The sequence below is a fragment of the Neofelis nebulosa genome, chromosome 11, assembly GCF_028018385.1.
Source record: "Neofelis nebulosa isolate mNeoNeb1 chromosome 11, mNeoNeb1.pri, whole genome shotgun sequence".
In the NCBI taxonomy this organism is placed as follows: Eukaryota; Metazoa; Chordata; class Mammalia; order Carnivora; family Felidae; genus Neofelis; species Neofelis nebulosa.
The window spans coordinates 92,723,340-92,750,208 of NC_080792.1; the positions used below are offsets into that span (position 1 = coordinate 92,723,340).

Genomic DNA, 26,869 nt, shown 5'->3' on the forward strand with positions numbered 1-26,869 from the left:
AGACTGTGAGATCATGACCTGAGCTGAAGTCGAGTGCCTAACTGAGCCACCCAGGTGCCCCATTTTGAAAAATTTTTTAATGTTTATCTTAGAGAGAGAGAGAGAGAGAGAGAGAGAGAGAGAGACAACACAAGCAGGGGAGGGGCAGAGAGAGAGGGAGACACAGAATCCGAAGCAGGCTCCAGGCTCCGAGCTGTCAACACACAGCCCGACGCAGGGCTGGAACTCATGAACCGTGAGATTGTGACCTGAGTCGAAGTTGGACACTTAACTGACTGAGCCGCCCTGGCGCCCCAAAAGTGAATACTTTTATAGGTCAATTGATGGGAATAATACAGCCACTCCCTTTGGTCCCTAGCATTTATTCAGGGCTTTTTCCTTCAGGGAAATGGAAAGAATGCCCCTGAGCAGTGACAATTGTGCTTATTGGCGAAGCTACAGTGTGTCCCTTGCTGTGTCATCCTTTACGGACGTGTCACTGTATGACAGAGCTCGTGGGCAAAGCGTCAAGAGGAGACTTGGTTATTTTTATTTATTTCATCGCTCATTTTCATGGACAATATGTGTGTGTGTGTTTATGTGTGTGTATGTATGTGTGTGTGTGCACGTATGTTTAAACATATAAAACCTGACTCCCCTAGGCAATCCTTCAAGAAATACTTACCGAGGGCCACCGTGTTGTGGGCACATGGACATGTCCCAGTGAATAGCGCAGACGTGCCCCCCGCCCTCATGGAGCACGTAGTTCAATGCAGACAGAAGCCCACAGATAATTAGGGGCTGGGGGCGTGTCATCAAGGGAGAGCCAGGGGCTGCCAGGCATTCACGCGGGCTCCTGCCGCTTCCTGCGGCCCAGCCCAGAGGGCAGGTGCCACACCGCTCTTCCGAATATCATGGCTCTGCCTTTCGATTAGCATTTATCGACTCCAGCATCTGTTTAGAAAATGGCGTGCGTGTTCTTAGGTCGCTGGAAAAAAAATCAATGATGTTGTGTACGTTTTATCCTGTAGATGCCACGCATATGTTTATGTTTGTGGCAGTAGTTAGCAAGCACATTCTAGAAAGCTGGCTCTCAGTCCCATACGGAATCTACAGAATCACACATTTGCTGCTAACCACTGGCGGGTGAGTTAACGCCCTTGGACCAAAGGGCATCGTCTGTGTCGCGGACAGGGAAGTTCTGCATGGCCGTGTAGTACGGCAGCTACATTCACAGACTCCGGAGTCAGCTCATGATCGGTGCGCTCGGTGCCTCAGATTCCCCATCTGTGAGGTGGGTACGACCCAGAAAGTGCTGCCTGCCTCACCGTCTGCTGTGGGGACCAGACAGTCGAGCTCTAGTACGGCGCCTGGTTCACAGGCAGCATCGTTCGACGTTGAGGGAAAAAAGACTTCCCCATGCCAGTGTCTCCTTTCGGCGTGGACACACTAGGATCCTGCCTTAGCAGCAGGATGGTTTGAGTCTGGCCTTGGTTTTCTAGTAAAGCTTCCTTGATCTCTCAGTTCAACCATTTTTGCAAAGCGTGTGGCAAGCTCTTGAGTGGGTACATTTCCTGGGCTCTTTGATAACGAGTGTGGTATGAACACTGGGCTTGAGCACAGCAGTTTAATGACTTCCCACGGTTACTTCTTATATCAAAGATTATTTTCCTTAAGCCTAGGAGTTGAAACAATATATTTTGCTCAGAAATAAATAAGCGGAGAAGGAGGAAATGAGAATTTTCTTTGATGCCTGAAATGCTTTTGCTTTTTAAAATTTCATAACATGTGCTTTCATTACCTGGAAAAAAAATCTACCCTTCTTTGTTTCTTTATCTTGCATTTTGTTCCACTTGGCTTCACTAGGAGATTTGAAAATGAACTGATGTGGAAGATAAATCCAGAAAACTTTCATCCGGTTTGTATTTCCAACTTGAAAGTTATTGTTCACACCTTCAGCTACATTTTAGTTAACACGCTAGGTATTCCAGCAGATTTCCAAAATTTTCCCCGATGAATTACTTTTCTCTAATAGCTAATCATGAGGGCAGAGCATGCTAATAAAATTTAAAACGGGGGATCTCTAACTAAAATTTATCGTAAGTAAAATACGAATTTGAAAATCAATATGTAAAGCCAAAAGAAGGTTTTCATTAGGCTGTTTCCTTTTTCATGAAGAGATGTTAGGGTCGTGATGCAATTCAATTATTTAAAATCACTTCAACAGAGAGAATCAGAAAAGAGAGACGGAAAGGGTAGGGAAGCTGTGCATTTAGCAAATATCATCAAGCAGAGAGCTGTATGAAAGAACCCGGGCCTGGCCTCGGAGGGAAATGGATGTGCATATGGGGACAAGACGGACATGTACCAGACCAGGCAGGCCTGCATTTGGTAGCAGCTGGAAGGAAGGTTGGGGAGGAGACACTGCTTCCGGTGTAGATGATCGGGGAAGTTCTCCCAGGGAAGTGGCTTGTGCCTTTGCCGTGGGGCTGAATAGGTGTTGGGGATGGAGGGGTGGCATTCCTGGTAGTGAGAATGGCAATAATCCCGGGGTGGGGGTGGGGGTGGGGGTGGGGGGGTTAGAAATAGAAAGCTACAGGTGGTAAATCGTGGGGAAATAAATAGGTAATCCACGTTGGCTTTTTCTGAACTATTTGATCAAATCCATGAGTAGATACCAGAGAGGCAGTGGAGGACAGTTTTGAGAATTCAGTCTCCTGGCCCAGCACCTGTGCAGCTCAGTGGTCCTGGTTAAATCACAGAAGCTCTATGAGCGTCACTGTCCTCTTGTGTAAAATGGGGTACCAATAGCATTGTCGGCAAGAGCAGCTTAGTAGAACGTAGCCTAGAACTTGGCCACGTTGGGCCCAGAGTACGTGGTGAATAAATATTGACTCCTGACAGCAGCAAACAACACATCGTCCATAAGTATGAGTTTTTGTTCTTCAAAGATCCACCTAGGAACAGGGGTGTGTTCACAGCCTCCGCACGTCTGTCTCTAACCCCAGCCCAGCGGATGGCTGGCCGAGCTCCACCGCGGGAGGAAGCGGGGAGGTGAGGAGGCCCCTAGACCATGGTTCCTGCAGAATCTACTGCCTGCGGGTTGACCGGCCGACCCGTGGTGAGGGCCCCGCCAATGACTGGCACCTGCAAGCGTGTGCCCTCTGCTGGGGGCTGAAGAAGCTTCACCCTTCCGGGCCCGCCCGCACGGGGCGCTCAGGGAGAACTGTCCTTCCCGGAAGTGATGCAGGGACTTCGCTTCCCAACATCCTGTGCAGAAATTGCTTGGGACCCCTGAACACATCTGAACGTCCAGGGTGAGGCTGTTGCTGGTTACCAAGAGGTGAGCGAGGCCTGTCTGGTTGTCCTTGGGGAAGACACCGGCCTGTGTGACACCCCCGCAAAGTCTGTAGGGACTTTGCCAAGGGACACACGGCCAGCACGCGGCACACACGGAGGACATGCTTAAGAATCCTCTAAAATGGGAAACTGCTCGTTCTGAAAACAAAAGCTCTCCTCTTGTTATTGGTGGTCCCAAATATTAGAGATTTTCCCCCCCAGGGGGCCAAAAGGCACCCAACTATGTGATCATGAGTGGAAAAACAGGGCCAGAAATCAGGCATTGGCAACTTCTCCTTTTTCATTTGTGTGCGAATTTTTCATCTAAAAGTGGAGATTTAAAGCATGAAGGCAGGTCGAAGTGCCCCAGCAAGAAAGTTCAGCAACCGGATTTTATAACAATTATACACAAGCCTATTAAGTTTTCCTGGATCATGCAAGCGTTTGGGGTTTCTCAGCAAACTGCTTGTCGATGGCAACCAAAAGGTGTTGCCGAATTGTACTCGCACGGTGGATTCCGCCCGTTTATACTCTCTCCTCACTGAGGTGTCTACACCCAAGTACATCTGTCCTCTGTGCTGTTCCTGTAAGTTCGCTATGCAAATACGTTAAACTCTAAAAAGATTTTTTTTTTTCTGGGAATAATCTCAGTGTTCCTTATGCATCCACGTTTGCTGTGTTAGCTTTGTGGGATACATCTCAAGTCATGCCGGTTGTTTGAAGGATTTGGGGTCCAACACACATGCACACACACACACACACACACACACACACACACACAGTGCTTCCTGGCCAAAAGAAATGAAAAGTTTCAGGAAAGCAACACTTTTTTTTTTCCTTCCGTTTGCATGATAAAAGTACAGGGATATTGTCATATTCATTAAACCGGCTTGTTTTGTAATTCCTAACACCTGCTGGCAAAGCGTGGATGAGACTAGAAATTGAATCTGCCCTCGCTGCTAGCTCACGGGGAGTAACGGGCCAAGCCAGCAGGCACCATATCAGTAAAATGTGTTTATGCCCTCATCTGTCTGTATCTTTGGTGATGTGCTCAGAATTTCATGTCACACTGGCAGAAACTTAATATTTGTTATTTTTCATGTTTGTTTATTTTTTGAGCGGTGGGGAGGGACAGAGAGAGAGGGAGACTGGAGCCTGAAGCAGGCTCCAGGCTCCGAGCTGTCAGCACAGAGCCTGACGCGGGGCTGGAACCCACGAACTGTGAGATCATGACCTGAGCCGAAGTCGGACGTTTAACCGACTGAGCCATCCAGGCTCCCCAAACTATTTTAAAAGTGTATTCGTTGTTCATGACACCAGGGGAGGAAGGGCCAAAGGCAAACGGTGGTCTGCTGGTTGTGTCTGCACTTGGGTGAACACACGCCGTGCCCCCCGCCCAGGGGGTCCCCTCATGTTCTCCTGGTCCCTCAGAGAGTAAGCTCGACGGATATGAGGTCACGTGCGCTCGCGGTGTCACGGCCTGGGCTCCGAGGGCCGGTCAGGGTGCCATCCTGTGGGCACCGGGCACCTGGCACCTGGCTCTGCACCTGTCAGTCCTGCGCGTTGAGAAGTGAGGCAGCGTCGCGGGCACCGTGCGTGTGAGGCGATGTTTACAGGCCTTGCCGGTGCCGTGGTGTCGTCCGCAGCTCTTTCTAGGACATTCAGCCCTTTCTTCTGCTGTTCCTAACGGTCATGGCCCCGCACTGACGCCTTTGGTCCTCCCTGCAACCCTGAGGCTCTGCTCCGACGCTCACTCGACGGCCGAGGAAACTGAGGCCGGGAGAGGCGCACGAACGCAGGTGCGGCCGGGGGCTCTGAGGGGCCTGGGGGGATCTGAGCCCCGCTGGCCTGCACCCCCTCTCTTCCCGTCCCTTCCCCGTCTGGGAATGCGTTTGCTGAAAACCACGCGGCCTCTCTTCCGGGACGACACAGTACGGGTACGTCAGTTCAGCACGTCCTTCAGCAGGACTACAACAGACAAAGTGCGGGCCCTTCCCCTGGGGACAGAACGCCTCCAGACGTGGAGTGGGAGCAAACTCCAGGCTCGAGGACATGAGGTTGTGACTAATTAAGGTTTCACTTGCCGCCCCAGCTTTTCTTGAGATATAATTCATAGGCCATCAAAATCACCATCTTAAAGTATGTGATGCAGTGGTTTTTAGTATCTTCACATAGTTATGCAACCATCACCCTTACCTAATTCTGGAACATTTTCCTCACCGCACTAGAAACCCCATGCTTATTAGCGGCCACTCCCCATTGTCTGCACCCCTCCCCCCGTTGTCTCCACCCCCACCACCAGTCCCTGGCAGCTGCTTACCTGGTTTCTCTCCCTTTGGATTTGCCGCATTCCGGACGTTCCATGTAAATGGGGTCACATGGTATGAGGCCCTTTGTGACCACTGATTTCACCGAATGTCTTGTTTTAAGGGTCACGCATGTTGCGACAGGCGTCCGTGATTCTCCCCTTCGTGTGACTGAGTTATATTCCACTGTGGGGGTGGACCTATTTGTGTATGAACACATCCGCCGATGGACATGCCCTTGGCTTTAAAACTGCGTTTCCACGAAGACACCGTGTCAAAAATAAAACTTTGGGGCGTCTGGGTGGCTCAGTCCGTTAAGCGTCTGACTCTTGATTTCGGCTCAGGTCGTGATCTCCCGGCATGAGATTGAGCCCCACATTCAGCTCTGTGCTGACAGTGTGGGGCCTGCTTGGGATCCTCTCTCTCCCTCTCTCACTCTCTCAAATAAGTAAATAAAATTAAAAACTATTTTTTAGAAATAAAATACAATGTTAATTCTGTTGGATCCTTTGTCTTAGTTCTGCCAAGGATTCCGACTCATTCTGCCCGAAAGGTTTAGGACAAGAGCCACCACTCAGTGACTCCACCAGACCGTCATGGGACAGCTGTGTGGCCGGCAGACCACACTGGCTGTGGATGACTTCTGCTCGACACCTTCGGTGGCTGTCCCCGGGGCTCCCCCAGGCTTTGTGTGACAGGCTGAACAGCAGACACGAGGTCATGTGGGTTTCTCTGAACTTCGTCTCCAGTGCGACTCTGTCCCTCGTCGCTATTACCTAGGAGCGGAACCCGTTTGACTTGGTTTTCTCCTTCCTGAGTTGTTGAGTCCAACTCTGTTGCCGTGACATGAAATTCTCTTGAGACCGAGGCTCTTCCTAAAATGTATCCTGGTGTCTTTTCAGGTGGACCCAGTGTTTACAAGGGAAGTGGGAGCCAGAGTAAAGAGGTAAGTGTGGGACGTGAACAAGCATTTCGCAGGACAGGAAACCCGGAGGCTGGTACATCCCCTGCCCCCGACTCATGGTGCCCAGGCTCTGTTCCCGGCCCTTCTGAGCGTCACCCCCTGTAATGTCCCGATGATCCCGGGAGGTCCGAGCTGCTCTCCCTCCCCCCACTCGACAGGAAGGACACCGTGCAGGTAGCGTAATAAATCCCCGAGGTAGTGGCGATGCCCAGCCTCGCTTGCTCAGGGAGACGCGGATGAAGAACACTTAGAATCGTCACTGGTCACACTGGCCAGAGCTGAAAAGACCTGAACTGTCCAGAGCGCGGCTGACCTGGGGGAAACAGAAACACAGGCTTCAACAATTGCTCACATAAGAAACAACCAACTATGAGTATGAGTCCAAGTGACTTGGGTCCTGTCTCTCTGTCCCACTGTCCTCGGCCTGAGGGTGGCAGGTGGAAACTGTCGCCTTCCCCCTTCCTGCCCCTTCCCCACATGATTCGCAGGGACAGAAGCACGTCCCCACTCCTGTTTCAGGGCTGCGGGCGTGCGGCTGATCCGAGAGATGCCCCAGGGGGACCTACACGCAGCGCTCAAGAACTGCTTCGCGGTGGTGAACAGCTCAGTCTCCGAGGGCATGTCTGCGGCCATCCTGGAGGTAAGCACGAGCCCGAGTCCCGGCACAGGAGCCGGCAGAGGGCCCCTCCTCCCTGCTCTCCTGGGCGGAGGGGGCGTCCTGGTCAGTCGAGGTCCGCACTTCTCACAGCTGCAGGGAGCAAAAATTCCCTGGGATTTTCGGAAGCCGGTTTTAAGTTCTACATGGGACTTAACACCATTTCCTGTCTCTTGGCCGTTTGTGGTTGCCAGCTACAAAACAAGACAAAACTCGGTGGCCTCTCTGAGCCGCTAAATCTCTGTGATGGGAAGGCGCTGACTTGTAGGAGGCTGGGTGGGGAACTGGGATGGGGGGGGCGGTTATTGTGGCACGAAGCCTTCTGTTTCTTGGTTTCTTCTCCCCCTTTTCAGTACGTTCTCTAATCCCAGAATTCCCGGGATGAGGACGGGTCGGACTTTGGCCTGTGGCAGGGTGGGGGCGGGGACGTGGAGGGGGGGTTACAGGTGCAGGGGGAGGGGCCGGGCCGAGCAGATCCCCTCACTCAGCATCCGGCTTCCTAGGTACAGAGACTCACCTGTTCTGCAGGGGTGGGGGAGTCGGGGGTGGGGGGGGGTGGGAATGGAGCCTGTCTACTTGGGGGTCCTGAAACAGGAGTGGGCACATGCTGTGTCCCCCCGCCCCAACGTGTTGTGGGGGGTGGGCGGCAGGCTGTGGCTTCTGACAACGGGCTCCATCCAAGCCCTTGAACCTTCCGGCTTGAGCCTCTGCAGTGGCCGGCTGACTCACCAGGGTATCTCGGCTGCTTCCCACGGTTTCTTGGGCGGCCAGCATGCGTCCAGCCCAGAGGCCCTCCCTTCCCCTTGCTGTCACTTCATCTCACTCTGGAGCCCTTTTCCAGAGGGGGCTGAGCGGGGGGCGGCCTGCGTTGGCCTGTGGCCCTGACAGCACGTCACGAGTTGCAGCACATACCTGGCTCTCATGGCCCCGAGCACGCGCCTTGAACGCGGTAGGCACGCCCAGGGTCTAGGGCAGGATAAGCCCTGCTTGGAGAAGGAAACGGTGGCCATCGGGCCTCCAGGACCGTGGACTGGGTTTCTCGTTTTCTTTCTCGCTACGTGGCTTTCTCCTTCCGACGGCTACCTGGAGCGATGCCATCGTTTGTGGTCCGTAAGATCCATTTCTTCCCTCGGACACCAGTCGAATTTACCGAACAGGTACCATTCGGTGTCTCACAGAACACGGTTCGTAACTAAAGCAGGAAAAGGAATAATCCTCCCTAAACTAAGGAACGACTGATGTGGGTGCCTAATATTTTCTCGTGGGATCGTTTAAAGAAGCTAAACCCAAACAGCATCAGGAACAGGGGTAGAAGCTGAACACGGGTGCCTGGATGCCAGCCCCAGGCGCCCCCAGAGCGCACAGCGCGGACCGAAACCCGCTTGTCGTCAGGCACAGCCGGGACCTCCATCCGAGCTGGATGATGAGCGTCTGTCTCCACGAGGCTTGTGCCCGGGGTCAGTGCAGGCCTTGGGGAGACGCCTTCCACTCCTGTCCCAGCTTCAGAAGCGTACCTCTCACATCCCCAGTCCTTGAGCTGGTGCTGATCGGCTCCTTTGTATGTAAATACACATTTTCTTGTTCAAGTTCCCTAAGATTCAGTACAGTCAAATCCAGGAATGATTTCATAACCAGCACACGCAGCGTCTGACAAGGCAGCTGGGAGCGGATCCGACCGCCCCCTGTGTAGCTGTTGTGCGCCTCCTGAGAACCCCAAGTGACCGTTGGGTTGAGGGTTTTGAATGAAACTGATTTTAGGGGAGTGGTCTGGGTCCTCGTCATTAGTGGCCATTCAGAGAAGCAAAGTGATGAATCACAGAATGAATGCCTATCACTTTTGAAGGAAGCGATCTTCCGACCTCTCAGAATTAGCTTTGTTCTGTTTTGTTTTGTTTTTCATGGAAGCAAATAAAAATCTCATTTGCTAAAACACATCTCTTACCAAGAAACTCCAAAAATCAAGCCCTAGCTGGGTGTGTGGGCGGTAGGGTGAATATTCCTACGGCAAATTCGTGGTTTCAAGTTTGGACTCATTATGGAGTTGAAGTCCCCTGGAATCAAACTGAAGTAATATAAAAAAGTATGCTCTTACTTCAGTCTTCCTACTTAGGGCCTCCTCCCCAACCCAGAACACACACACACACACACACACACACACACACACACACCACTCTGTGGGTCAAAGTTTCTGATGCCCGGGGGGAAGGAAGGCTGTATTCTAATGTTTGTTGTTTTTTTTTTTAAGAGAGAGATAGAGTACGAGGGGGGAGAGGGGCAGAGAGAGAGAGAGAGAGAGAGGGAGAGAGAATATCAAGCAAGCTCCATGCTTGGCACAGAGAATTTATGTCCTTGTTTGGGGCAGAAAGAAGGAGCTGGAGGGGCGCCTGGGTGGCGCAGTTGGTTAAAGCGTCCGACTTCAGCCAGGTCACGATCTCGCGGTCCGTGAGTTCGAGCCCCGCGTCAGGCTCTGGGCTGATGGCTCGGAGCCTGGAGCCTGTTTCCGATTCTGTGTCTCCCTCTCTCTCTGCCCCTCCCCCGTTCATGCTCTGTCTCTCTCTGTCCCAAAAATAAATAAAAAATGTTGAAAAAAAAATTAAAAAAAAAAAAAAGAAGGAGCTGGAAATAGGAAGGAGGAAATCCATAAATGAAGGTAAGGTTTTTGGAAAGTAATCGCTGCTTGGCAAGAAAGGCGGCTGCATGATTGGGACAGGGTGGGAGGTGAGGCAGCGGTCAGTGGTCGGGGAGGGAGTGGTGGTCAGTGGTGAGGGTTAGTGGCTGAGCTGTGTCCCTGCAGGAGCTCGGGTGTCGGAGTCCTAGCCCCCAGAATGCAGTCTCTTCTGGAGATGGGGCCTCTACAGAGGTGGTCACGCTAAGATGAGTGGTTAGGGTGGAGCCCAAGCCACCACGCCGGGTGTCCTCGTGAGAAGAGGCCATCTGGACAGACAGGTGCACACAGACACAGGGAGAAGATGGCATCTCAGAGCCAAGGAGGGAGGCCTGGACCAGATAGATCCTTCCCACGCCCTCGGAAGGAACCGACCCTGAACCTCGATCTCAGACTCCCCGCCTCCGGAATTGCGACCGCACATCCCGCATAGCTTAAGCCGCCCTGCTGCCGTGCTGTGTTAGCCCTCGCACACCACTGCGGTGGGAGGGGTGCCCGACCTCGACGCTAGGCATTGTGGGGAGCTGCTCCCGTCGGGATCCAGGGGAAGAGGGACACAGCAGGACGACTAGCGGGGCACCGAGAACCAAACGCATGCCTGCTTCCTGCCTGATTCTAAGCTGCTTTCCTTCCGGGAGGGATGGTGGGGCTTCTACAGAAAGCAAGTATCCCCACCAGGCCGTGTAGCTGCCACCCTACCTAGATCCCCTGTGCTGCTCGACACCGGGGAACATGCCTGTCCTGTGACCTCACCGATTCCCGACCAAGGCAATCTCCAGTAAGCGCTGTTTTTGTATGGCCAGGACAAGGCATTAAAGAAAGATAAAGCCACAACATTTATCACCGGACTGAAAACGAAGAAGTTTCCGAGATAAAGAAAAACTCATTAATTTGTGTTCAGTGACATCACCAGCCATACACACAGCATTTCATCGGATTTAGTACGGTAACAGTAAAAAGTTAGCAACAAAGTAGTCGCTTACTGTGCAAATAAATTTATTGACAAACAATATTTGGGCATGCGTTTTATAGATTGTTATCCTGGGCTTTTGTTCTGGACTGTGGGGCCCACTCCGAATATAGTGAGAGGTATTTCGCACTGTGTCTTTTTTAAATGCTTCTTTAATACAACAATTTTATTGAGCTATAAGCCACATAATGAGCGTGTACATTAGTTCACTCATTTAAAGCATCAGTTCATTCCAAGTGTGCAAATTCAGTAGCTCTTAGTCTATTCGCAAGTTGTGAGCCATTAGCAGCTTTAGAAAATTTTCATCGCCTCCCCCCCCCCCCCACAAACATTGCACACATCATCAGTCACTCGCCGTTTCCCCAGCATCCCCTGCCCCCACACCAAGCCCAGCCTGAGACAACCACTGGTCTGCTCTCTGGTGTCACAGATTTGCCTCTTCCGGACATTTCTTACAAAGGGATCCGACAACATGTGGGCTTTTGAGACCTGCTTCCATCACCGACATGATGTCATGTTCTAGGATGTGCGGGTACCTCCTTCCTTTTCACTGCTAAACGCACCATGGTAGGAACACACCGCGTGTACAGATCCACGCACTGGCTGATGGACGTTTGGGTGGTTTGCACTTTTTGGCCGTTATGAATGCTGCTGCTGTGGACACCTGTGTACAGAAGTATCTGCTTGACCACATGGTTCCACTTCTCTTGGGTTTACATCCAGGAGTGGAGTTGCTGTCCCTTCGAGGAGGAGCCAGTCTGTCTTCCAAAGTGGCTGCGTCATCTCATATCCCACCATCAGGCCATGGGGAAGATCCAGGTGCTCCACACCCTCGTCAACGTGTTACTGTCTTGTTGGCGACAGCCGTCCTATGCTGTGTGACGTGGTCGCACGTTGTGCACTTGACCCGTGATTCTTTATAGATGAGTGATATTGAGCATCTTTTCGGGCGTTTGTTGTCCTATTTATATTTTCTTTGAAGAAATCCCTTCTCAAATCTCTTGCCCATGTTTTAAAACAATTTTTTTCAACATTTGTTCATTTTTGACAGAGAGAGAGAGAGAGAGAGAGAGAGAGAGAGAGAGAGAGCATGAGTGGGGGAGGGGCAGAGGGAGAGAGGGAGGCACAGAATCTGAAGCAGGCTCCAGGCTCTGAACTGTCAGCACAGAGCCTGATGTGGGGCTTGAACTCATGAACCTCGAGATCATGACCTGAACCTAAATTGGACACTTAACCAACTGAGCCACTCAGGCGCCCCTCTCTTGCCCATTTTTAAATTGGGTTGTTTCGCTCATTATTGAGTTGTAGGAGTTCTTTATATATTATAGATATGAGTCCCTTACCAGATAGATGCTTTACAAATGTTTTCTCCCATTCTATGGGTTGTCTTTTCATTTTCTTAATGGTTTCCTTTGAAGTTCAAAAACTTAAAATTTTTATCAAGTCCAATGTATCTATGTTTGTTGTTATTACTGTTGCTTGCGTTTTTGGTGTCATATCTAAGATTGCTTGCCTAATCCAAGGTCTCAAAGATTTACTCTTGTATTTTCTCCTAGGAGTTTTATGAGTTTAGCTCTTCCATCGGGTTGATGATTCATTTTGAGTTAATTTTCATGTATGGTCTAAGAAAAGGGTCCAAGTTTATTCTTTTGCTTGTGTATACTATAATTTTTATTCCAAACTTTAATATAATTTAATTTACTTTTTTTCTAGCTCCCTAGTTCCTAAGGGCACCTGTTATTTATTTGGGATTTGGGGGTCTGGAATGCAGTCTTGAGCTCTGGGACATTAGTTTTGCTGTGTGAATCTTACTGATTCAGGTAGAGAAACCATCAGCAACCTTAATCTTACTTGTAATGATAACTATGCCTAGAAATGAGTCTAAGCTCTTCAGTACCATCAGTGAAACCTCCCATCACCCTTAACAAAGGAGATTTTATTATCATCCCGATTTTACATCAGAGGAAATAGGCGAACAGGTGAGAGAGCATGACATTGGCTCAAGATCAGACAATTAGTACAGTTGACCCTTGAGCAACATGTTGGGGGGCGGCGCTGACCCCCACACATCACAAATCCATGTATACCTATTGACTGCCCCTGAACTTAACTACTGACAGCCTACTGTTGACCGGAAGCCTTACCAATAACATAAACAGCCAATGAACACACATTTCGTATGCTGTATTCTTACCATAAAGTTAGCTAGAGGAAAGAAAATGTAATTAAGAATCATAAGGAAGAGAAAATATGTTTACAGTCCTGTAGCATATTTATTAAAAAAAAAATCCACACGTAAGTAGACTCTCATGGTTCAAACCCCTGTTGTTGAAGGGTCAGCTATACGTAAAAGAACCAGGATTCAGACCCAGTCAGAATCGCTTCAGAGCTTTTACTTTAAGAAAATTATAATTATTTTTTTTTATCTTTAAAAGTTTAAGCCTCAAATTTAAATCCTGTTATGCAGGGTCTTTCTTACCCCCCCTCCACTCCATATTTACATTCCCTTCTCCCACAGCCACACTCTGGTTCCCAAAAAATGTGATCAGAGAACATACTTTTTATGATTTCAGTCATTTTGAATGTATGGAGTCTTACTCGTTTTGACTTAACATATGGTATGTTCCGGGGGAAAAAAACCATGTGTGCTTGGGAAGAATGTGTCTTCCGTAGTCATTGGAGGCTTGTGCTGAGAATGTCAGGTTAATTTGGTTAGTCCTGTTCAGGTCGTCTGTCTCCTTGATGGTTGTCTGTGGTTACTCTATCGGTTATTGAGAGTGGGGTATTGAGATGTCCCATTATTATTATTAAATTGCCATTTCTCCTTTCAATTCTGTCAGTTTTTGCTTCACATGTTGTGGGGCCTTGTCTTTAGGTGTGTGCACATGTATAATTTTTATGTTGTCCTGATGTATTGATCCTTTTATCATTATGAAATGTCCCTCTTTGTCTCCAGTAACAGGTCTTGCCCTAAAGTCCATTTCATCTGGTGTTAATACAGCCAGGGCAGTTCTTACGGTTACTGTTTGCGTGGTGTATTTTCTCATCCTTTGACTTTCAAACTTTTGCGTCTTTGAATCCAAAGCGTATCTCTTGTAGGCAGTGAATATAGTTGCATCTTGCTGTTTTTAACTGAGCCTCACAATTTCTTCCTTTTTAGTTCAGTGTTTAGTCCATTCACATTTAATGTAGTGACTGAAATGGTTGGTTTCCATCATTTTTTTATGTGCTTCTGGATTCTGTTTGCTACTCTTTTCTTTAGGAATTTTAGGGAGAGATTTATATGTGAGATTGGCCTGTGGCTTTCTTTCCTGTGCCATCTGTCTCTTGCTTCGGTATTGTCGTTGAGCTTGTTTCATAACAACTATTTGGAACGTTTCTTTCCTCTCTGTGATCTGGAACAGTTCCTGGAGCCCTAGGATTATGCAGCTTGATGATTGTGTCGAATTCCCTTGTGACACCGTCTGAGATGATCCTTTTGTTGTAGGCGGTTTCCTTGATGACTTCTCTGTGTCTTTTATAGAAATTGATCTGTTTTAGCCTTTCTACTTCGACCACGTTTAATTCAGTAAGATGCATTTTCTTGGAAACTACCCATTTCAGTTAGATTTTCAAACTTACTTGCAAAGATTTCTATAGATACCCTCCTATAACTTTAAACGTCTTTGTTTCAGTGGTTACTTCCCCCCTCGGTCTGTCTTATTTTGCTTTCTCCTTTCTTCTGGTGATCAGGGTGCTGGTGACTTCTTTGTTTCATTGGCTTTTCCCCCCCAATGAATCTCCACATCAGTTCCTTTGTTTTTGTTTTCTACTTTCTCCTACTTCCTTTGTTGTTGTTGTTGTTGTTGTCATCTTCTTTTCAGGCCTTGGAGTCCAGCAAGTCTCCTCTACTGTGTAATACCACCTCGTTACCTCCCCCCAATCAGCTGGTCCCGTCACCTAAGCCTCCTGCATCCTGCCGTTTGCAGGTTGATAACAAATGTTTATCAAATGAGTGGACAACTCTCAGCGGTGTGCAGCCTTACGTGTAGGGTGGGTGCTCAATGAGCGCTGGCTGGGTTGATATGCCAATGAGTCTGCACAACAGGAGGGGTGATAATAAGCTCATTTTTGCGTGAAACAGGGATATGTTTCATCCCTCAGGATCGGCGGGTCCTGTGACTCTCTGATCACCGGTTTTACAAATCTACCCTTGTCTCTTTAGCGCTATATCTACCTCTGTAGATATCGCCTCTCAATCTCTGTATCTGCCACAGATTCCTCACAAATACTCCGGTGCTCAACCCAAGTCGGGGGATGAATGTACCGCTCGAGTCTGCAAATGCTGTGGGGGCTGCCTGGGACAGAGGAACACGCTACGGGGCTCGCCATGCACCCTGACGTGTGGCTCGCCTTCTTTCTGAACTCTGCCCTGACACGAGGCAGTGGGTGAAACAGGACAATCTCAAAAGTCTCATCCATGCGGAGGATTCAGCAGTTAGTTGACAAATGTCTAGAAACGAAATCACAGTGTGTTGTGTGAGTTTAACGAGCTAGCGACCTGCACTGTGTGACAAGCAGAGAGACAAGCCATATGACTCATAGCTTCAGTCACCATAATTATGTTACGACCTCGTAACTGATGTAGTTGATGTGCCAGTCAGCTTATGCCACAAACCACATAATGGTGTTTGCGCAAAACGACATCTGAATTTTTCATGCACTGTGGAGAGGAGAGTTTAGTCCCTTCTTCCCAAATGATGCAACCAAGACCCAGGGAGACGTCCAGGACCTCGACAGTATACTTGCTCTGTTGGTGGTTCTTGGATTGAACAATTGGAACTTTCACAAGTGCCTCATCGTGGGGTGGGTGGTATGGGGCAGGAGCCCGGTCGGTTTTCCTCCAGCCCTCCAGGCAACTGGGCTGTACTCCCAACGGGGACACCCACTGTGTTCGCCTGGAACAAAGATAATAAGACCGGGATCTTAATTCAAGACCAAGGCCTCTTGATCCCCAGCCCGTGCCGTCATCCAGGATGCCAGACCATGCCTGCAATGTGTCAGAACCCAAGGGGCCCAACCAGGAATCCATAAGCACTTGCGACCTAGTGTTGGGACGTGACCATTTCAGGTTACTTTTCCCTGGTGCCATGGAGGTGCCTCGTTCCCAAGTGTGATGACCATTGAAGATCCTGGTCCTGGCCCTACAAAAGGAAAATGGAAAATCTGACTCGGAGACCTTCTGTGTGCTTGAAATGCCAACAAGAGAGACTGGCAAAGACGGACCCATCACTGTGTTGGGGACGCAGCCGGGCGGCTGGGGAGGAGCACTTCAGCAGGGGCTCTCGTCCACAAGTCAACCTCTACTGCTTTCCCCGATGGTGGAAGCAAAGTAGCCCCAGAGGAGTGCCGACAGGAAGGGTGTCTCCAGCTCCTGCGTTCTCTAGGGCCTGGATCCTGAGCTCAAAGTAGACCTGGAAGGGGTAGGTGATGAAGAGCCAGAAAACAAGGCACGCCCACAGAGGCAACAGCGGGTGGTCAAGATGGCCACGGTGAACAACGCAACTGAGAATTCACTCTGCGGATGCTCCTGGGGCATTGGCCCCACAATATTTATTGAGCGTTTACTATGTGTGACGCCGGGCTCTGGTGTTCTGTGGGTGTTGCTGGCATCCCTGCCTTACGAAGGCTCTGGTGTCACAGACCTTCCCACCGCGGGGCACGAAGCGGCTGTGGTTGGGTAGACTTATGTTTCTGGGAATGGAGGATCACCCCTTTGTGAGCAAACTTTGATTCCACAGAAGTAGACGCCGCAGGCAGGGGCAGCGTGCCCACGACGTGCTTTGGTGGAATGAGAGCCAGATTATCGGTCTGCTGTTGGCGCAAGCCAGTCCTGCCCGTGGGCACCAGGCTGCCAAGGGCGTCCCTCTTACCCGCCGGACGGCACCCCCCGCACGAAAGTCCCAGGTGATAGTAGCCGCCGGATACTCACTGTCGGAGGCCGGAATGGACCCGGAAGAACTGGCCTCTCCCGATACCCTTGCAGGTCGAGCTCCCCAAAACTGCAGGCAGAGAACCAGAGAGGTGCTTCCTTGCTGGGTGGGTGAGGCCAAGTCTTCCCGCTGTGCTCGCGGGCACCGCCCGAGGTCTCGATGCCAGCTCCTGCCGGGCTGCAGATGCCATGTGCGGGCCCCATTCCCTGGGGGGTGGAGAAGCTGCTTGGTGAATAATCAGGATGATGAGTCACGCCCCTTCCTTCTCTTGTGTGCGTGCCGAGGAGACGTGCTCAGTCCTCCCGTTCTCACTGCTTGTGCTGCGGGCAGATTACCCGCCGGGGGAGTGATGAGGGTAATTAAAGATGTGTACCGCAGGCTGGCACTGCCCAGGCGTCCAGGGAGCGTTTGGAGAGAGTGCGTTTCTCTGTGACACTGTGGCAACCGTGTCAGACAGAGCCTCACGGTACATAGCTTTCCAGAACTAAAATTCAGCACGTACTTTGACAATGGCGTGCTTCGATTGGCTCACCGCTCTGGCAAGCGGCGTTTCTATGAGCTGCCAGAGGTCCGGTTGCCATAGAAGTTATTCCCCCCACAAACTGGCTCAGGCCGCCGGAGAAGCTCCTGATCGCGACTGCCCACCTGTCTCCTCTCTCTCTTACGTCCTCAGGCGATGGATCTGGAAGTTCCCGTGCTGGCCAGGAACATCCCCGGGAACGCGGCAGTGGTGAAGCACGAAGTCACAGGGCTGTTGTTCTCAGACCCTCAGGTAAGGGAGGTGGGGTCCCCGGGATCGGCTCATCAGAATGATTTTCGTTCTGCGGTTCCCATCTTTTCTCCAGCGCCCAGCGCCCCCCTCCCGCCTGCTCCCCCTTGGTGGGAGCCCCGTGTGCAGCGCGTGTCCCCGCCCAGAACAGTCTGATTCTGCCTCCAACAGGTGGCGTGGCCTTGAGCAAGTCAGGTCACCTGTGAGACGCTTGGCTGTCTCGCTTCCAAAGCGGGCACGGCCTTCTATTTCTAGAATACCTGCTGGTTTCCAGAAGGTCGCCGTATATCCGATCACCTGTAATGCCTCACAACAACGTACAGGATAAGCCAGGGGCTTGCATCTATGCATGCGCACACACGTGTGTTTTGGAAGTAAGACAGGATGGTGCCTCTGAGAGCGGGCACGGCTGGGGCACGCGTATGTGTGTGCCTGGACGTCTGGGAAGCGTGTGAAGGGGTTTCCCGTTTGCAAGCTGCTGAGCTTTCCAGGGTGCTCGTGTCTGCCTGCACCTGAACCCCCAGGGACCGCGTGCGAGGCGTGTGGCCGGGTCTCCAAGCCCTGTTTTGTCCTCTGGACACGTGCAGCTCATTGCACCTCCTGCCGCCTGGGGGTGTGAGGGGGGACATGCAGGGTGAGCGTGTTCACGCCCACGGGAGAGCCCTGGACCTGTCACCATGGAAGGAGAGGCACTACCACTGACAGCGCCTTGCGTCAGGCGGTCGTAAAGGAAGAGTCTCGGGCCCGAGTTCTGCTCTTCAAGTCTTTAAAAATCAGCTTCTACTTCTCCACGTCTTTATCAAAGCACATGTTCTATTCAGAAACGTATGGATTTGTGCTTAAAAATTGCAGTCGATTCACCTGTTTGAGAACGCGGTTCTTCAGACGTCCCTGCAGCAGGTGTTTAATCCGAGGCGGCCCTCCCTTTCCCTGGCTATGACGACGGGTCACCTCCCGTCACGGCCGACTGGCGCGTTGGCTCGCCCGGAAGGCAGGTGCACCAGCCAAGGGGGCGGGGGGCTTACCCTCGGCACCAGGGCCTTCCCTTTCGAAAGCAACACAAGCCACAGCCGTACGAGCCTGTGAAGTCTTTGGAGTGGGCACCTCCCGATTCTCCAAGCAACGGTTCCTGGGTCTGTCAAAATCAGCAGCAGCCGAGCTTTTCGGCCCGATGGCATCGTCTGCACCCTGGCAACTGCTTTCACTTCCATCTCCCCAAAGGCCACGTCTACTTATCTTATAGCTCAATTTCAGAGCGCTGTAACTTTGCCAGCGAGAGTCCCTCCGGTGGGGGATGCCTTCTAACATCAGCAAGTAACCGCCCCCCTCCCCTCCCCCCCTGCCATAGGTCAGGTCACTTCTGCCAGTGACTGGCGTTCCGACTCTCAGACACGGAGCCGCGGCAACTCACAGAGTTAAGTCAAGGACCTCCTTTGATTCCAACACCTCTACGTTGGTTTCTACAAAGGATGTTTTTAAAAAATGATTTGGATTGCCCATGGTGGGGGGGGGGTGGTGGTGGCTGTGTTTTTTAACAGACTTGAAAAAGCGCGCTAGACGCGGCTGTCACGCACGGCGTTGTCTGTCTTCTTTGCGGTTGGGACCAGACTCGCCCAAGCCCAGAGTGGGAGCTTCGTTCCAAAGCAACATGCGTTTTAAATAAACCAGCACCTCTGGTTATAGTCACGTCAACCGAGGGGCTCCAGTGGGACCGGCCGCTGCCTGGCTAGTTCAGCGCTAGCCCTCGGTCCCCGGGGACGGGACGCAGAAACCTGACGAGGCCCCTGGCTCATGGGCTCCATACCCCGCTGGCCCACCCTTCCACCCTTCGAAGCAGAAGACACGCTTCGCATAGGTTTTGCCTGAAGGGCATCAGTGGTTCTTGAGGGGCATCCGTATCCTCTGGCTCATTTTGTGAACCTTTTATTAAAACTAACACAACAGCAGGGGCAGAGACGTGACCTTTCCCCTGAGAGCGTAGCCCATACTCGGCGACGGTCCCCATCAGGGCCCTCACTCCCTGACCCCTTCCCTGTGCACCCGTCGCCCCGTCTTCACGCTCCGTGACAGCCAGCCTGCCCGTGGCCGGAGGGGGGGGGGGGCCAACCGCGTGCTGAGTCCTGAGGGCTCACGTCTTCCCGGCATTGGGTTCGGAGCCAAGCCAGCTCTGTGTGCAGGCCTTCTCCCGGAGCCCCTGGTGGTGCCCATGTGTGGCCCCAGAAGGTAAACGATCAGAGTGGTGGCAGGAGCCACGGTCATACCTGGTCAGCCCGGACAGCAGAAGTGAGGTCGGGGGAGGAGGTGCGTGACATATGCGCGTGGCCGGGAGCAGGGAGAGGGAAGAGAAAAGAAGCGGGTGTGAATGGGGCTCTCTCGGGGCCAGGTGGCTGGTGCCCTCATGTGTGGGGCACGCGGTGGAGACCACACCCGCTGGGGGGAGTGAGTGCCAGCCACCCTGGGCCCTTGGCTGGACTCACGGTCGTTGTCGTGTTTGAAGACAGGCTGGAACTCCCAGATTGTACTTGGCTTCTACCAATTTGTAAATCTCGATATTTCGGTTTTTAAAGTCATTAAACACAGCACGGGCCTGTCCCAGCATGCAGGGGAAGACTGGCCGTGCAGGCCGCCGGCTTGATGTCTGCTCCGGACGAGGGCGGACCCGTCTCTGCAGGAAGGAGAAATGGACATTCCCAGCGAGGTCGTGTCCCAGGTGGCGCATTCCTAGGCCCGAGGCTGCGTCTTGCCCTCCGGGGCGCAGGGTCTCACGAGCCAGAAAGAGGAGTTTGGGCGGGAAGGACAAGAGTGGCGGGTTCTCCCCGTGTCTGTGCGACAAGGTACGTGAATCGGTTCACGCACCAGGCGTGTAAGGCAGACGACTTTTACTGAGCCTCCTGTGTGGCAGGCGCTGAGCTCAGTCCTGGGGACAAATGCTGGGAGAGAAAGGGTCCAGGCCCCCTGGGGCTCACAGTCTAGGCAGGTGGTGGCAGGATAGGGCAGTGTGTCCCTTTCACGGCCCTCAGCACGAGGGGCACCACCCCTGATGGGAGGCTGGCCCTGTGCTTCACAGGGATGGACTCCTGTCACGCTCACAGGTCCTGCCTGCGGTGGACAAGGCCGGTGTGGAAAGAGGGAGGTTCCCTGCAGGGAAGGGCACTGGGGGTCGGCAGGGCCCCGCGCGTGGAAGCTGGGGTGCGTGAGGGTGTGCGTCGCGGGAGAGCTGGAGGCAGTGCAGTGTGCCGCAGGGAACAGCATGAACGAACGAGAACTCACGAGTAGGGTGCCTGGGACTCAGGAACGTGGGGGGCACAGATCTGGTGGGGTCCCCGCGGTGTCCGTGTCCTGGTGTTAGGCTGTGATTGTTTACATGGTACATTTTTTATAGGAAAGTTGACAGCATAAAAATTAAGAAGTGGCCACAATTGGCCATTTGGAGACAGCCTCCTCTTTCTCCAGGACACGTGCGCACATGGCCCACCCCTTCCCGTGTGGACGGGCCCTTCTGTCGCATCTTGGTTTGGTGACACATCGTGAACTGCTGTTGTGTCCACGGCCACGGGACGGAGTCTCGCTCCCGTGGATGTGGAGACAGGGCGCCTTTTCTCCCCGGGGCACCGCACAGCAGAGGTCGGGTGTGTGTCCAGCAGAGCAGGTGGGGGGCGGGGCATGCTGACCCGATGCCTGGGTTCTTTGCCAAGTACTTCCTCCTGCTTTGTTGGGGCCGTTCCCGGAGCTGGTGGTCCCGGAAAGCGTGGCCTTCAGCTACCGCCCCCGGGGAGGCACGGCTGGTGGCTGAGGTCCGAGGGAAGGAGAGCGTGACCGCCCCGAATGAGGCTGTGTGCGGACATCCGTGTGGACGAGGGCAGTGGTTGTCATCCTCCCCTATGGGTTTGTGGGCCGAGGCGGCCACGCCCAGGCTCAGCAGGACAGCGCTGATCAGGAGGCTTTGCGGGGGCCGGAGGCGGCCTCGGCCGGGCTCTGCCCTGACCCCCGGGCCTGCCTCCCACAGCCCGCCGCAGCCAGCCTCGTATCTCGTGTCCCCGAAGTGCGGCCGGGCTACCTTCGTGGCCGCTTTCCTTACGCATTTCTTGAGGGCTTTGCTCTTTCTGGCTCACTCTGTGAGGCTCCTGACCCTGCTGTGGTCACCGTGCATCCCCCAGAACCGTCCCCCGGCCACCTCTCCTCCCAACGCCTTCTCTCCCGTTCTGGTCTTTGCTTCCCGAGACCGGAGGCTGAACGGTCTGAGTGTAATTCCCGCTTCGGCCACTTTGCCTCTTACTGTGTGACCCTGGGCACAGTTCCTGGACCTCTCTGTGCTCCTGCCTCCCTGTCTGTGCGAGGAGCCGTGAGAACAGCGCAGAGTCCCCATCCCTTTCTGCAATTCCGAAATCCAGAAAAGCGCTTGGAAAACAATCTAATTTTCCGTGAGCTTCGTGCCAAAACCGACTTGGCAGCGAAGTCGCATCTGAGCCGACGTGAAGTTATTTGTGGCTTTGTTTATCCTGCTTAGGGTGACCGTTTGGACGTTCTGATTCGGAAATTGTGGTTTGTCGCGTACGGGGCGCCGTCTGAAGCCACCGCAGGGCGCGCGGAAATGGAAAAGGGCACAAACGCCATCGTTAAATCCCCCAAATCCCGGATTCTGATCATGAGCCGCTGCCCGGCAGAGAGCACGTGACAGATGCCGGCTGCCGTTTGCTGCTGATCTGCGGCCGGTCCCAGCCCCGCTGGAGGCTCTGGGCCGGACTCCAGCCGCCCTCGCGGAGACGAGAGCGGGAGCAGGCTTGCACCTCCCCGAGGCTCTCTCCTTGACTTGCTCGGGAGCCGGAGAGAAGGAGGAGGGAATTAGCTTTCCCACCACATGGATCACATGGGCTGCCCTTGCCCCGCCTGTCCCACGCAGCCCAGGGGGTCAGAACACGCGCCCAGGCCTCCGGCACGCTGTCCCTCGTCCCGGGGCATGGCTGGCTTCGGGGGCCTCGTCTGTGGGGTGACGGGTTGGGCACGAGCCAGGTGCCGTCCTACAAAATGGCCTGAGCGAGGGGGTTGTTTAATAGCCAAAGCTCGGCCTTTATACGGTCGGGTCTAGCTTCTCTTGGAGGGATAAGGATACATGGCTCAGAGAAGGTGGTGGGAGGGTAGAACTCTTGAGAACCATCTAGTTAAGAACGAGCTGCAGCATTCTGGCTGCAAGGGCGTTGCTTTCCAGGGAGGCTTCCCCCCTGCCCTGTGGCGTTAGGGGGACGTTGTTGTGACAAGGGTCCCAACAGGGCTTTAAATGTGAGTTCTGTAAAACTGCCCCGGCTCGCCATGCCCTGGACCTTGCCAGGTGCCACCGGGAGAGAAGGCGGGTCAGACGGACTCAGTGGCGAGTTTCCCACCAGCCACGGAAGACTCCTCGGGGAGGAAGGGGACTCGGAAAATGGCAAACTGCTCGCTGAATCGTTGGGAAAATGAAACCACGCTCTTTCGCGTTGAGTTTTGTTTTTAACTTAAAAACGTGTGACCTGAGCCCTGGTTTGCACACCTGTGGCCCTGGGGTGGCTCAGGTCCACACCTGCGTCTCATTTACTTTGCCATGTGCTCCACGTTTTGCATTGCTTGTCGGTATTTATCGCGAAGAGCTTTTATGTAAACATCCGGAATCTAGGCCTCTCTTGAGGAGCATGGAGAATGTGACCTCCAGTCCAGGCCTGTATTTTCTGTGGCTCGGGTGGGCGCTCGGGTTTCCAATGCTGGCCTAGAACCCTGTCTGGATCTGGATCTGTCTTTGAGCTCTCTATGGTGGGATGTGGGATGTGGGATGCCCATACCTGGCTCTGTTTTTTTTTCTTTTCTTTTCTTTTCTTTTCTTTTCTTTTCTTTTCTTTTCTTTCCTTTCCTTTTCTTTTTTCTTTTTTTTTCCTTTTCTTTTCTTTTCTTTTTTTTTCTCTTCTCTTCTCTTCTCTTTTCTTTTCTTTCTTAAAGCTCATTTATTTTTGAGAGAGAGAGTGGGGAGAGGGGTAGTGCAGAGAGAAAGGGAGAGAGAAAATCCCAATCAGCAAAGAGAGAATCCGCTGACAATGCAGAGCCCGATGCGGGGCTTGACCTCACGAGCTGCGAGATCATGACCTAAGCTGAAACCAAGAGCCGGGCGCTTAACCGACTGAGCCCCCCAGGCCCCCACATTTCTGTTTCCTCTTAACTGTCTCAGCGTATGTCCCCTTCACACCTTTTAACTTATTCTGAACGACCGTCAAGAGGAGACCATTACTCTGCATGAAGCCCCTGATGAACGTCCCCGCCCCCAGTATTTGCCCCATGGGGTGAGAGTCAGCTAACTGATCAGTTTTCTGGCAAGTTCTACGGCCAACAGCTCTGCAGAATCCAGGGCGCTCTGGCCGGCCCGCTGATGCCTTGGGGCCTGTGCTGGTTTCCGAGGAGCTCTGCTGAAACTCTCACCGCCTCGCTGCCCGGCGTGTTTGGTGAGGCACGCCTCCGCCCCGGCCCTGGCGGGCATCTCTGTCCACGTGCTGTCGTCCTCAGGAAGGCCAGCTCGGGTTTCTCCAAGCGGTGACCTCAGGGCCCGAATGAGAGCAGGAGATGCCCGGGGGCTTTGCGTGGAGGTCAGACACGTCACCCGTGACACATCCCCGCCGGTCAAGCAGGGATTCAAGAGCTGCGGACCCACCCCCACCTGGTGTGTGGGAGGAGTGGCTGAGTCGTACTACAGAGCAGTGTGTATGTGGGGACGGGGGTTGTGGCCACGCCCTCGTGTGCAGTCGGCCCCGGCAGGTGCCCCACCATCTGTCCGCCGGCGTTCTTCAGGGTCCATGGGTGTGCCCTCTGCGTGTGGCCTTGGCGGTCATGCAGAAGCTGGTTTAGTCCAGAGGAAAATAGTCCCAGAGCCCCGGGAGGGAGTCTGACCACCCACCAGTCAGGTTCCCCTTTTCTTTTCCCTGATACTTCTCTCCCTTTACCTCCGGCCACTCACCCAGGGTTTTGTTATGTGATGGCCACGGTGTTTCTGATTCCGCACCTGAGTCTCTCGTGCTAATTTATTTAAGTCTGCGTTCTGTTTGGTCTTCTGTGCTGAGAGGAGACAGTGCACTTTGTCACATTGCATCCATACAAGCTCCATCATTCAGGATTTTGCTGTCAAACGGTCACACATTCTGTAGAAATCATAAAGTCCGTGCGTTAGATAAATCCAAGATATGACCAGAGTCGTAAAATAATATGCCAAAGCCATAAGCCTCTCGAATAATTTTTATAAGAATGTTGTTCTACTATAAGGTGAGAATAAATATGTTACATTTTTATTATAAAAGAACACCCATTTACTAAAAACTATATACATAACACATAAAAATATAATTCCACTCTATCGTAAATATCGCTGTTTATATTGCTAGCTATAAAGGGCATTCAACGTTTAATTAACAATAATTTTGAGAGTATGTGGACATTCCTTTCAAACAGCAAAGCATCGTATGTTAATCCGCGTCCTGGCTGTCTTCTTGGCGTTTGCACAGGCTTTCTGGAGTCCTGGAGACAGTGATGGCCAAGCGTGTGCCGGGCTGTGCCCGGGGCCCTCTGTACTGACTCGTTCAATCCCATAAGCATGTCACGAAGCAGATGCTGTCATTGTCCCTCAGTTACAGATGAGGAAACACAGGCACAGAGAGGTTAGGAAGCGTCCCCATCTGGAGGTGGGGTGTGAGGGTAAACGCAGGCCTCCTGGCTCACAAACTTGGCTCTTGGCTGAAACGCAGTATTAACACGTATGCGTGTGACCCTCCTCTCTCTGAATACTGTTGAACAACCGAACAGTAATCATTCTGATTCTTTCCAGTTTTGAAGGGCTCTGATATTCGAAACCCGTCAGCAGGACCGCACTTGCGTTAGTGACGACTGTCTGAGGCTGTCAATAGATAACGTCAATAGATAGTACAGTTAGTTAACGGAGGAAAAGCCCAGAAAACCGAGGACATTCGGTCTCCTCTCCCTCCTTCGCCCGGGGAGTCTGGGGCAGGGTTGGGCTGACCCATCTGGTGCCACTGACCCTGAAGACAGGGTAAGTGTGAGACTCAGAGAGTTAACTGGCTTGGCCACAGGCACACAGCTCACTTGGGTCCTGCAGAAGGATTTGAGCCCGGCTCTGACTCTGCAGCCTGGCACTCTCCCCCCACGGCAGAGCATCTGAAGACAGGCTCTGTGCCCGGGAGAGAGAAAAGAAGGCCCAGCACAGTGGGAAACCGATGGGGCAGGGGTAGCATCGGACAGCGTGTGGGGCTCAGATCCTGGAGCAGGACCCAGGTCACCTCTCAGCCGACACTCATGAGCGAGGGACCAGAGAGCAGACCTAAGAGTCATTGCAGAGGAAGGTTTTGAAACAGCAGCTGTCAGCAATCCAGGGAAGAGAGGGGGGAGGCATGGTTGGTGGCTCCGCGAGCTTTCCCCGGATGGTCACCCAGCACGTGTGTGTGTTTGCTTACGCCTGTCTCTCTCCCACCCGTCCCTCGGCAGGAGTTTGTGCAGCTGGCCAAGAGACTGGTCAGCGACCCTGCACTAGAGAGAGAGATCGTGGCCAACGGAAGGGAGTACGTGAGAGCGTGTCACTCGTGGCAGGCGGAGAGATGCACCTATCAGAACCTCATCAGGACCCTCGAGGGAAGCATCCAGGACTGAGGGCGCTCGCCTGGTGCCCTCACGCGCCCGCCTGTGGCCGCCGCCAGACGCGCAGCCCCGGGCAGACTCCCAGAGACAGAGCTCTGGGCCACCGGGTCCATCCCAGGACAAGTCACACCGGTTTTATCAGAATCCTAGATAAACAACATCAGTTATAAGGCAGAACCGCATCGGGATGTCTGTGCTTCCAGATAATATCCCGGATGTGTTTACAGATCGGTCCTGATGGAGACGCGGCAGCTCCTGGGCTCATGGGGGTGGGTGGGGGGGATGGGGGAGACCACGTTAGCTGCCCTGGGACCCCAGGTACCACAGGGCCTCATTTGCAAACCACCCAGTGCAGACGCTTCCCTGTGGGTCTTCTGATGACTTAGGACCCATCGTTGTTCAAAAAGCAAAAGCAAAATCGCACGTCCGCACAGAGGGGTCCTGGCAGGTACGTGCACGGGGCCCCCGGCTCGGGGAGGTTTGCTCCTTGGGACACCAGACACAGGGCTGTGGCTGAGTCTCCCAGCAGCATGGCTCGCTCAGCAGTTCCATAGCTGAGAGGCAGGGCATGCGCCCTGGGAAAGCGGGCAGTCCA

General features: G+C 52.8%; 1 protein-coding gene and 1 long non-coding RNA gene across 7 annotated transcripts in view; both read left to right on the forward strand.

The window, feature by feature from the left end:
• The window catches only part of GLT1D1 (glycosyltransferase 1 domain containing 1), an 84,001-nt gene extending 57,550 nt beyond the window's left edge, over window positions 1–26,451 (forward strand). For 3 of the 6 annotated variants that reach the window (XM_058691489.1, XM_058691487.1, XM_058691488.1), the window contains exons 9-12: window positions 6,527–6,570; window positions 7,108–7,228; window positions 17,524–17,622; window positions 26,125–26,451. In XM_058691489.1, coding sequence (XP_058547472.1) covers window positions 6,527–6,570; window positions 7,108–7,228; window positions 17,524–17,622; window positions 26,125–26,286 — 426 coding nt within the window. In that variant the 3' untranslated portion in view covers window positions 26,287–26,451. Of the gene's footprint in view, window positions 1–6,526; window positions 6,571–7,107; window positions 7,229–17,523; window positions 17,623–17,790; window positions 19,193–26,124 lie in introns of those variants that run through there. The other 3 variants (XM_058691491.1, XM_058691492.1, XM_058691490.1) reach the window with 3 other exon arrangements.
• LOC131489502 (uncharacterized) lies at window positions 7,235–12,527 on the forward strand. Its single transcript, XR_009250606.1, has 2 exons — window positions 7,235–7,507; window positions 10,038–12,527. It is a non-coding gene; the product is annotated as an uncharacterized LOC131489502 (long non-coding RNA).
• Window positions 26,452–26,869: the final 418 nt, after the last annotated feature.